This window comes from Marmota flaviventris, chromosome 13 (genome assembly GCF_047511675.1).
Source record: "Marmota flaviventris isolate mMarFla1 chromosome 13, mMarFla1.hap1, whole genome shotgun sequence".
Lineage (NCBI taxonomy): Eukaryota > Metazoa > Chordata > Mammalia > Rodentia > Sciuridae > Marmota > Marmota flaviventris.
In genome coordinates, this window is record NC_092510.1 from 73453531 (window position 1) to 73465691 (window position 12161).

A 12161-nucleotide genomic window follows, 5' to 3' on the forward strand; every position below is an offset into this window, starting at 1 on the left:
AGCTCTGTTTACCTCAAAGTAATTTTGAGGATTAGCAAGATGAAACTTTTGAAAACTGTACATAAAATGGAAGTATTATCATCAAGGCTTTCAAGTCAAGGCAAAGCAACTCTTTGAAATTGAGTAAAAGTATGGAACGTGAGAGTAGGAACACTGGTTGTTATAGGACTTTCCATCAGATTATGAATTCCTTTATAACCAGAGATTATAGAGGTTAGTCTAACTCCTAATTTAATATTTTACATAGAGGAAAATTGAGATTGCATAGCAAGTTAGTAGCAAAGTCTAAACCCCAAATTACCAGAATTCATCCCAGCCCCTTTATTCTATTCTACATAATATAGCACCTATGCATAGCAGGAGCTGTTTCCAATCTAGCAGGCAGGCACAAGAGCAGTTACAATGCCATAGAGAAAAATCACAGTAAAATGAGAGCAGAATCCAGGAATATCCCTTATCCTCGGGGTCCCAGTTCCCAAGGGGTTCTGTGGTGTGCCCAACACAGTGTGAAACATCTCCTTTTGATTCTTTTTCTAAAATTAGTAGGCATTCAGGCTGGGGATGTAGCTCAATGGTATAAGTGATTTCCCAGCAGGTGTAAAGAGCAGGGTTCAATCCGTAGTACTATTAAAAAAAATAAAAATAAAGTAACATGTAGAGTAATTCATATCTGAGGCTAATAAGCTTACTTTTCCTGTTATCTTCCTTCATTTAAGCTTGTTTTAAAAATCATTTTGAAGGTGCCATAATGCTCAGGGAAGTATACAGCCAAGGCCCTTTTTGCTGTTACTGATTTCATGTTATCAATCTATGTGGCTGGGGAGTTGCCAGGCCAGAGGAGGGAAGGGCATTCCCTCAGGGGTACAGATGCAGTAGGATGGACACTGGGAACGAGTTCTGTTTGTGTCTGGCCCTAACCATATGTCTGATCCTTCCAGTGTCCTGCTTTTGGGGGAGGGTAGCAACCTGACATTGTGTTTGCCCTCATCTTATCTTGGCACCAAATAGCTTCTTGTTTGCTTGTCATGTGATTGCATGCAATGGGGCTTTATGTGTGAAGTGTGTGCTACTTTGAAAACATTTGAAATATCCTTAACAAAATGCTCAAAATTGTCTTTTTCTTCCTTTTTTTTTTTTCCTTGATGCAACAGAAAATGTCCCAAAAACAATAGAGGACGTCGACAGAAGCAAAACCTAGGTCATTTTACTTCAGATACTTCATCCAGAATGGTTTAAATTTATGACTTTTATATGTACACTGACCATGTGATGTACACTTATTATGTCTTTTTTTAAAGAATGGGAATATTTATTTCAGAGGCCTTATTTTTGGACATTTTTAGTGTAGTACTGTTGGCCTGTATTTAGAATATTCAGCTACAACAGTTTTGGACTGTTTAGAAGTCTTTGTTTTATGTTTTTAAATGCAGAAATTGATTTAACGAATTTGTACCACATGGTAATTCCAAGACTAGTTCTTTACCCATGGAATGTAATATTTTTGCAAAAATGGACCCACTTCACAAATGGTTATAAAGTCATACTCACTTCTTCTACAATAACCACAGCAAATGACCAAGCATGAACTAAAATTAAAGATGTTTACAGATTACTTTTCTTACAAAAAAAAATTCTAGAAGACACTGTGTTTAAATAGATATTTAAATGTTTTTGAGATTTAGTACTTGATTTTTTTAGACACTGCCTACCGCATGAACTGTAAAGCTGTGTGTGTTAGATGTGAAATATTTATAAGATGTATGGACTGGAATTTGCTTATTCCTCTCTTTGAAAAGATAATTCTCATAATTTGAAAAAGTACCTGGTAGTAATGATGCGACAGATCACTGAAAAGTAGATTTAGGTGTTGTTAAAATAGGCTTTTAACAAACAGATTGGAATAAAGCCTACACTGTCAGTGAAACTACTTTAATACACATTCATTTTTAAACAAAATATTTGTTTTAACATGCATAAACAAATTGTACCAGTGTTTGTAAATACAAAAATGATTGTAACTGATTGGTGCTCTTAAAGTGAGCTTAAAAATGACCTAAGACCTCTATCCAAATTTGTCCTGTAGTCATAGCTATATTAGTAGATTGTTGGTGTTTAAAGGTCTAAAGTGTGAGTAGACTGTATTGAGCTGTTTAATGTGTAGTTTAGATACTCAAAAATATGCATGTAGAATTTAAAGAATAATGATTGAAATTAAATATTAATTTTAATATTTGGTTTGGAAAAGCATGTTATAATATAATGTTTTCACTATATGGCCTCTTTTGGTGTGTTTATTTACAGTATTCTTTGATACTGATATATCAGTGTATAAAATAGGTAAAGTTAGTAGGAAAAGCAGATTTCAGTTCATAAAACCCCTTTGGTTTTACAAATACTGCTTGAAATTATCTAAAGACAAAAGCTTCAGCCCGTATTTGGAATTTGCTTTATTACTTGGCTTCAAGGCTTAATATTAGTAACATGGTGGCTTTAGTGAACTTTTTAAAAAAGCTTTCCTCTTCTGCCCACACAGTCCTATTTGAGTCCCTTAGTCAGTCAGCAAGCATGTTTGGAACAGTCCCGGGTCCTTTGCAAGGGCTCATATTGCAGAACAGTCACGTATGGGTATTTGTCGTTATAAATACTTGACCGTTCTCCAGGGGTGGGGTTTCCAGCCCTTTCAGCAATTCCGTTGCCTGTTATTGAGCTGGCTTTGTGCTCCAGGTGTCTGAATTGATTGCAGTAGGACATCTTTCACTAAGAAATAAATAAAATGGAACAGAATGGGTCTGCTTCAAATGCTGATAAAATCCCCCAGAATCGCCTGTCGAGTATTACCGAGGATGAAGACCAAGATGCTGCTCTTACCATTGTGACTGTGCTGGACAAGGTAGCTACCATTGTGGACACTGTGCAGGCAAGCCAGAAGAGAATAGAAGAGAGACACAGGGAGATGGAAAATGCCATAAAATCTGTTCAGATTGACCTGTTGAAGCTTTCACAGTCACATAGCAATACAGGCTATGTCATTAACAAGCTGTTTGAGAAAACACGAAAAGTCAGTGCTCACATTAAAGATGTGAAGGCCCGGGTGGAGAAGCAGCAAGTTCATGTGACAAAAGTTGAAACCAAGCAAGAGGAAATAATGAAGAAAAATAAATTCCGTGTGGTGATATTCCAGGTAAACTTGCACTTGTGTTCAGTTTGATTTCTGTTATCTCTTATATTCTTTAATTGTCAACAGGTCATATCAGAGGTTTCCAGTGTCACATCTTAGCCATTGTATATATTAATGCGGTAGAATTCTGTATTAGAAGGGACCTCAGAACAAAACCATTTCTATGTTAACTAGTGCAATATCTATCATATCAGTATTTTGAGCTCTCAACCATTTCATGTAATGTGAACTGTGTGGCTCATAGCTTAGGCTATTTCTTCCCTTTGAAATTTAATATTGCTGAAGCTCTTTTAGTATATTAGCCTTATTAGCATGATGCCCTCTTGTAGTCTTTGAGAAAATGTTAGAATTAGAGACCACCTAAGAGATCTCTAGTTTAAAACACCTCCTTGTTGCAAAAAAGAAGAAACTGGAAGGGATGCTTGTCTAGCATGTGCAAGGCTCTGGGTTTGATCAGCTGCACAACAAAAAATGAAGAAGAAACTGGAGTTCAGTACCCCAACAATAATCTTTTTTCTCATCATGGAGAGTCTACAAAGCCCCAAATACAAACTTTTCAGAATATATACTTGTCTATGGGAATTTTTACATTTGTCATAATAAGAAACAATATCTATTTCCTAACAATCAAGTAATCATTTTTACATTGTTATTATAATACCAAAGATACAAAAGTCACATAAACTACTATTTATCTGATTGCAAAGTCTCTTTACTTAGCTTATTTAATATAATAATATATTGAGCTAAGTTCCTAGAATCCTGCTCAGCACTCAAAATTTTCGAAATAGAAGCGTATTCATGGCAAATGCATAATATGTACAATATATTTTTAAAACTCTTACAAATGAAAAGGAAAAGTTGGAACTCTCTTCCCACAGTTTAAAACAAAAACCAGGAAAGTCATTATCTGGCAGCTCACAAAGGATGAAATAAGTAAGAACAGAATTCATCTTTCACATATTTAAACACTGGAAGTTACTAAAACATATGCTCAGTTTAAGTGTAGGAGAAAACAACCAGTTTCATGTTCTGCTGGCAGGAGTATTAATTGATGCAACATTTTTTGAGGGCAATTCTGTGATGTATAGTAAAATCTTTAAAAGTACCCAAACCTTTAACTCCAAAATTTCATGTCAGAGAATTTTTTTCTAAGCATGACATCAGAAATATGTGCAGGAATGTTCACCGGTACATATTAAAACTATATTTTTAAGATGGATGCCTGTGTGCATAGGGGAAAAACCATAGAAGAATAAAAACAAAATGATATAGGAAGACAGTTGGATTATATTTGCAAACTACTAGAGATGTGGCCTATAACTCTGCACAGTATTCTCTATGCGTTGGTCAGTTCTCCATAGCCCTCTGTTGACTGATGAGAGTTACACTAGGGTAGTAGAGAGGTATTTTAGATCTGTTTTTAAAAGCTTGTGCTTGTAAGTTAGTTAGGGAAAAGAATAGGAAGGAAAGAGAAGGATGCTGATTTCAAAGGTGGACAGAATGGACTATTCCATTAGCAGTCTTTACCATTTCGCTTTCCTTCCAGGTCCCTAGAGGCCCTTCTCCAGGCTGAAACATTTCACATCATTTTCAGAGGCCAGGTCCAGGGTTAAGTATGTGTAGTGAGGATCTAGATTTGATATTGAACAATGTGATATCAGTTCTTTGATTCTCCTTCTGGGGGTATTTGCAGTAATGGGTATATCTCATCCTCTGCTTGCACATGGCCTGCCAGGAAACACACTTGGCATCTGACATTTTTCTTGAGGACTTTAGTACAAAGCAGTGGACCATGTGCTAGCCCAGATTTACACAACTTTCAGTGAAGAGGTTTCCTAAAAGTTCTGACTGTTTGTCCATCAACATATTTCCTTTATTTTAAGTTGCTATGTTTCTGTATTCACCTGTTCATTCCCTATAACTTACTAGCAACGTACTCTTTTTTTTTTTTTTTTTTTTGAGCCCCTAGAGTTACTTAAAGGAACTGAGAGATACAGTTTAAGGCAAATCTCATTTCTTGTAAGGTATAATATCATGAAGATTTTGTGAATTAAGTTGTTCAGAGTAAACAGTAGTTTGTCAAAAAAAAAAAAAATTGCTGGGGCTAGGGCTATAGCTCAGTGGCAGAGCGCTTGACTAGCAAATATGAGCACTGGGTTTCATCCTTAGCATCACATAAACACATACGCACGCACACACACACACACCACAAATAAAATAAAGACATGCTGTCCATTTACAACTACCAGAAAAAGTTAAAAAAAAAAGCAACTGCCATTCTTCTATAAGCAAATAGAGAAAAGATATTGACATTTAACAATGGACATAGAACTTGGATTCATAAATTTATTTTATGTTAGAACAGTGTATATGACATGCACATAGTTGGTTGTTATTAGTTAAAATTTTCATAATGTGTATAAATGATTATGTGGAGACACTCCCTCTACTAATATTTTCTTGGCTGTAATCTTTTGATCTCATATCTCCTATAGTTGTGTATGGCTAAGTTTCCGTCCAATCCTGAACATTGGCATTTTAAAAAGTACCTGGCATTTCTTAAACAGTTACAATGTGAACACATTTTCATCATGACCCCTCTCATCCTGCAAGCTAGGAATTGTATTATATCTTCTTGTACTTGTGGTATCAGAAACATAAATGGCCAAGGGAGAGATATTTGACTATTCCCTTAGATTCTTATATGTTCCTAAAATCCCCTGGATATATGGATGTTCAGTCAAATTTAGCTTACTCTGACCCTTGAGTCAAAAACATGTTACAAAAAAAAAGTTTTTTTAACCTAGACTTTTATAAACAAAAATAATTGAAGATCAACTACAATCTTTGATTCTTCCCATTAACTCATGGTATTGCTAACTCAGAAGAGTTGTAACAGAGTTTCCATAGCAACTACTTTTTCTGACTCTGCATCTGTTTTACTTTTATTTGGGGGGTGGAGGTGGGGTACCAGGGTTTGAACCCACAGATGCTTAACCACCAAGCTATATCCCCAGCCCTTTTTATTTTTTACTTTGAGTCAGGGCCTCACTAGGTTGCTGAGGCTAAGTTTGAATTTGTGATCCTCCTGTCTCAGCCTCTCCCAGGCCACTGGGATTACAGGCATACACCACTGTCCCTGGCATTTTGCTTTGGTTTTAAGCCTGATTTTTATACTATTTGTTGTGTAGTTGAGGAGAGGAGTGTGTGATTTCAGAGGCAAGCTATATCTGAAGTTTTCATAGCAAGATTGTGAGGGTTTTTTCCCTACCAAGCAGTAATTACTTTTCCGCTCCTTCCTTTTCTAATTATACCTTTTTTAGGCCAGACCAACCCACACTGTGTTGCTGAAGCTACTCCCTGCAGCAGGTGTCAGGAAGGGGGTGGGGGGGGGCTACTTTTGCTGCCTCTGATTCATCAGAGAGTTATGATACGCCCACCTCTGCTTTTTTTTTAAGCTCATAGACACTGCAATCCTGTAGCCAAAGAATGTAATTTGAAGTAAGTATTCAAAGAAATAAGGTTCCAGGGATTCCTTCCTGACTGTCAGGCTAAGTTTTAGAATATGTGTATATGTGTTTCTGGTGTATTTATTATATATTTTTTAAAAAAATTATATTTTAGTTGTAGTTGGACACAACACCTTTCACTTGTTTATTTATTTATTTTTTATGTGGTGCTGAGGATCAAACTCAGGGTCTCACACGTGTGAGGCGAGCACCTACTGCTGAGCCATAACCCCAGTCCCTCTAGTGTACTTATTATATCTTAAATTTTTTTTGTTATTGTAGATGGACACAAAATACCTTTATTTTATTTATCCATCTTTATGTGGTGCTGAGTATCAAACTCAGTGTCTCACATGGGCCAGGCAAGCACTGTACCACTGAGCCACAACCCAGCTCTCTTTTTTTTTTTTAATTGAATAGAATTAATCTCAAGTAGGAACAGTTTCTTTAGAAAACCGTCATTCATGGTGTAGTTAAAAACCTCATGGTCTTTAAGTTTTGCCTGTTTATTTTTAGAAGTGATCCGTAAGTATTGAGTTGGGTTTCTTTACATCTGTGGTCTGGTCTAACTCTCAAGGCCATCCGTGTGTATTATGTTTTCCAGTTCAATTCTCATTCTTTTGACATATCTGGCATTGTTGGTGCTGGAGGAATTGAGAGTATTGTGTGTTGCTGGTCTGGAGAAGTGGAAAAGTAGGGTCAGCTCAAACTGAAGAGGTAGAAGTAAGGAATTAGTGAACAGGTTCAGGCCTCAGATGACAAGGACCTGAATTAAGACATTGGTAGAAAAGTGTGAAGGGAGAGGGGACTAGGTGAGTTATCACACACAGTGACAATACTTGGCAAACTGTTGAATGTGGGGCAAGAAGAGGAAACTTTGGTGTGACAATTCTGAGGTTTCTGTCTTCTGTAGCATGTGGATGGTTACTGGTGCTGGGAGGTACAGGAAAAGTGAAGTGGAGAGGATGGTGGGTGGGTGTTGATTTTTGGACTTGCTCAGTTTGAGGTGTCTGTGTTATATCTGGGTGGAGCAGTCTGATCATCGTTTAGATGGGTCTTCATCTTAGGAGAAGGGGGAAGGTGAAGATAAAGTGTGAGAAAAGGGACAATGAGTGAGAAACCTGAGAAAGGCCAATTAAAAATAATTTTTTTATTTCAATTTGTTAGATGACAGTGGAATGAATTACAATTCATATTACACATATAGAGCACAGTTTTTCGTATCTCTAGTTGTATACAAAGTATATTCGTACCATTCATGTCTTTATACAAGTGTTTTGGATAATGATGTCCATCTCATCCCACCATCATTTCTAACCTCATGCCCCCCCACCCCTCTGCCCTATCTATAGTTTATCTATTCCTCCCATGCACACCCCCTCCCTACCCCACTATGAATCCACCTCCTTATATCAGAGAAAACATTTGGTATTTGTTTTTTTGGGATTGGCTAATTTCACTTAGCATTATATTCTCCAACTCCATCCATTTACCTGTAAATGCTGTGATTTTATTCTCTTTTATTGCTGAGTAATATTCCATTGTGTATATATAGCACATTTTTTAAATCCATTCACCTACTGAAGGGCATCTAGGTTGGTTCCACAGTTTAGCTATTGTGAATTGTGCTGCTGTAAACATTGATGTGGCTGTGTCCCTGTAGTATGCTGTTTTTAAGTCCTTTGGGTATAGACTGAGGGGAAGGATAGCTGGGTCAAATTGTGGTTCCATTCCCAGTTTTCCAAGGAATCTCCATACTGCTTTCCATATTGGCTGCACCAGTTTGCAGTCCACCAGCAATGTATGAGTGAGCCTTTTCTCTCACATCCTCGCCAACACTTATTATTGTTTATATTCTTAATAGCTGCCATTCTGACTGGAGTGAGATGAAATCTTAGTTTTGATTTGCATTTCTCTAATTGCTACAGATATTGAACATTTTTTACATGTTTGTTGATTGATTTATCATCTTCTGAGAATTGTCTGTTCAGGTCCTTGGCCATTTATTAATTGGGCTATTTGTGTTTTTGGTGTTTAGCTTTTTGAGTTCTTTGTATACCCTAGAGATTAATGCTCCATCTGATGTGTACAGGGTAAAAATTTGCTCCCAAGAAGTAGGCTCTTTATTCACCTCCCTGATTGTTTCTTTTGCTGAGAAGAAACTTTTTAGTTTGAATCCATCCCATTTATTGGTTCTTGATTTTAATTCTTGCACTATAGGAGTCTATTTTAAGGAGCAGCAGAGAAAGGATTATGGAGGAGGTCTGCAGGTTGACCATAGGTAAGAGTTTTTCTACTACAAATGAAGCACTAATATGCTTTTTTTTTTTTTTTCTGTCCTTCAGGAAGAGATTCGGTGTCCAACATCTCTGTCTATTGTTAAAGACAGAAACCTAACTGAGAATCAGGAGGAGGAAGATGAAGCCTTTGATCCCCCAATAGATCTCTCTTCGGATGAAGAATATTATGTTGAAGAAAGCAGATCTGCCAGGCTTAGAAAGTCAGGCAAGGAGCGCATTGATAACATCAAAAAGGCATTTTCCAAAGAAAACATGCAGAAGACACGGCAGAATTTTGACAAGAAAGTGAACAGAATTAGAACTAGAATAGTGACTCCAGAGAGGCGAGAAAGGTTAAGGCAGTCGGGGGAGAGGTTGAGGCAGTCAGGGGAGAGGCTGAAACAGTCAGGGGAGAGATTTAAGAAGTCTATTTCTAATGCTGCTCCCTCAAAGGAAGCTTTTAAGATGCGTAGCCTGAGGAAAGCAAAGGACCCCACAGTGACCCAAGGTCTGGATGGGGACAGGGAGATGGGCGTGGATATCATTGCAGGGAGCCCATCTCTGGGCCCTGTCCATGAGCTGCACACTGATGAGCCCAGTGACACAGAACAGGAGGCCACCAGGGTGGGGTATGCTCCCCGAGAAGGAGGGGACGTCCCAACCCCAGAGCCTTTAAAGGTTACTTTTAAACCTCAAGTGAGAGTGGAAGATGATGAGTCTCTTTTGTTAGATTTAAAGCAGTCTTCATAAAGAGGAATTCAGAGTCAGTCTACATCTCCTTAATCATGCTTTTTTAGTTTGAATAGTCATTTATTTTTATGCTGTGTAAGAAAAAAAAAATGATAGGGCTATTTCATTTCTTATGTTTAAAATCTTGAAGATCATATAAATGTTGCATACTTTTGTTTGTAACTTCCTTGGGAATTCTGTTTCCCCTGAGCCTGTATGATTCCAGCAGCTTTTTCTCTTACATCATTCTTTCTTGTGGCAGCTGTGGCTTTTTAAGTTTAACCTTTCTCTTGGACATCAGGAAAGTGGTTGCCTAACTCAGGCCAGGTAGATGTTTGGGCATCCAAAATAAATGAAGGACAAATTTGTGCCCATCATTTCCTAGTGAATTCTAAATTTTGGTCTAGATTAATATTGTAGCCAATCTCAAAGGGGAGACTATAACTAATCCAGATGTTTGAATCAACAGGCTATTTTGTAAGTAAAGAGTCACACCCCTTTTTGAAGCTTTTGCGTTAAAAAAAATTGAAGTTCTGAACTGGAACATTTGGTTTTAGTGTCATAGCTTTATTAATGGTGAGACACCTGGTGAGTCATCTGCTGAATCTTATTGATAGACATGGAAAGGGTTTGTCTGTCCTACTCAGAGGGCTGTTGTGAGATCAGGGGAAATGTTACACATTCTAGGGGAACAAGAAACACATCCAGAGAAACAGAAACCACACTCTTCCCTCAAAACCAGAATCAAATACTTAGACCTTCTGAAGAAGCCCTGAGCACCAGGCACTGCAGGCCTCGGTTGGACAGAAAGTAAAGTTGGTCTTCAGGAGTCTTCACAGAATCAAGAGTGAAAAATAAATGACCATTTTTTTTTTTTTTTCACCAAAGACTAAAACCAAACTTTGGGTTTTAGGTGGGTCTTATAATGTTCCCCGGAAAATCCTTTTCTATTTTTTTTTGGATTTAGATCTGTGGTGGACTATAGCAGCACCCCCACCACCCCTGTTCTGGGGATCCAACCCAGAACACTCACGTACGCCAGGCAAGTGCTCTACCATGGAACCACATCCCCAGCTCATACAGCAACTTTGGTTTGAAGAGCATGAGATGTAAGAATGTGGCTCTGTTGTCAAGTGGCCTTTCTAAAGTCAGCTGTGATGCAGTGGATTTGGAAATGACCTCCAAGGTTTCTGTTTCCCAGAGTGAGCCCTTCAGTGCCTAGCTGTCTAAAACATGTTTACAGGCATTCATCATAGCTGCTTTGGGGAAACCAGATTCCACTTAACTGTTAGCTTTAGATCTGTGTAGTCAGGAAGTTAGCTGTTTTTTGCTAAAGAAAGAAAGAAAGGGTCATCTGGTTCTGTACTTACAGCATTTTAAAACTTCTGCTTTTTTTTTTGTTATGAAAGAAATGATGAAATTGTTAGAATTTGAAGAGTTTGACAGTAATTGGCTATACTAATTTCCCTCACTCAGATCAGTTTTGGATAATCATGTAGAGTTAAAAGTAATAAACATAGACATGTACACACAGGCACACACAAATCAGCTTTAAAATATTTGACTCAGTTACCCAGATGTTTGAGTTTGGGAGTTTGATTTAGCATGATTTCTCTTCATTCTGCCTGAATACATAAAATCATACATTGTTCATCTCATTATCTTTTTATATTGAAAACTAAAGTGTATACAACATTGAATAAAACTTTGAAAGAATAAATCTGAAAACATTTTTATTACAGCTTAAAAGGAGCTTGGATGCCTTAATCATACATTTTCTTAAGAGCCATAATAAATTTGAATTTAAAAAGACATACTGCAAAGTTTGTTGTCAGTGTCCTAGTTATAAATATTTTTACTAATCAAACAACAACATGCAAACAAAGTCTGATGTAGTAACCTTTTTGTAGCATGTACATTTCTAAGGAAGAATGTAAAGAAATTAATGTAAAGAAGTGGCAAGTTTTTTTCTATCACTAGGTAGAATATTTATCAGTTGGGTTAAAACAATTTTTTTTTTTTTGGTAAATGTTACTGTCAGGGAATTTTGCTTACTGACCATTATATAAGCAGACTTGACATTTTATGGAACATTTCTCATATAGGTGCATTTGAATTTTGATGAGGAAGTAGTTATAAACCGGTCAGCTCTTCTTCATGTTAGATTTAGTGCAACCCTGGAAACCACTAAAACAATTTCATGTCGCTGACGGTTCATAGTAATCCTGTACTGCTTTCTTGCTGCTCAGGTTTTCCATGTTTCTTCTGTCTCTTGACACTTCTTCTTATATTTAGGGCATTCCTAAATTCCACATTGATAATTTCTTCTACTCTCACCCTGTTTTCTTGGTATAAAGATGATAATTTGCAAAATCATGCATCTTATTTAATGTAAGGGATATTCCAGGAAATATCTTGTTTTAAAAGCTTAAAACAACACAGAACAGATTACTGATGTACTTA

At 37.1% G+C, this 12161-nt stretch overlaps 2 protein-coding genes across 3 annotated transcripts in view; both read left to right on the plus strand.

Annotated features, from left to right (window-relative positions):
• Positions 1-2197, plus strand: part of Tmeff1 (transmembrane protein with EGF like and two follistatin like domains 1) — a 90826-nt gene extending 88629 nt beyond the window's left edge. Inside the window, exon 10 of one of the 2 annotated variants that reach the window (XM_027930954.2) lies at positions 1152-2197. In XM_027930954.2, the coding sequence (XP_027786755.2) occupies positions 1152-1236 (85 nt within the window). In that variant the 3' untranslated portion in view covers positions 1237-2197. The remainder of the gene's footprint in view (positions 1-1151) is intronic. The other variant, XM_071600782.1, reaches the window with a different exon arrangement.
• A 123-nt stretch (positions 2198-2320) lies between these two features.
• Cavin4 (caveolae associated protein 4) lies at positions 2321-11478 on the plus strand. The gene is made up of 2 exons (XM_027930956.2): positions 2321-3181; positions 9036-11478. Exons 1-2 carry the CDS (start codon positions 2774-2776, stop codon positions 9717-9719), a joined length of 1092 nt encoding a protein of 363 aa, XP_027786757.1. The 5' UTR covers positions 2321-2773; the 3' UTR covers positions 9720-11478.
• Positions 11479-12161: the final 683 nt, after the last annotated feature.

Excerpts from the sequence above, each read along its gene's own strand:
- Cavin4 (XM_027930956.2), top strand. The coding sequence starts at position 2,774 with ATGGAACAGAATGGGTCTGCTTCAAATGCTGATAAAATCCCCCAGAAT. Across the intron at positions 3,182-9,035 it reads TCCGTGTGGTGATATTCCAG|GAAGAGATTCGGTGTCCAAC; the intron begins GTAAACTTGCAC and ends TCTGTCCTTCAG.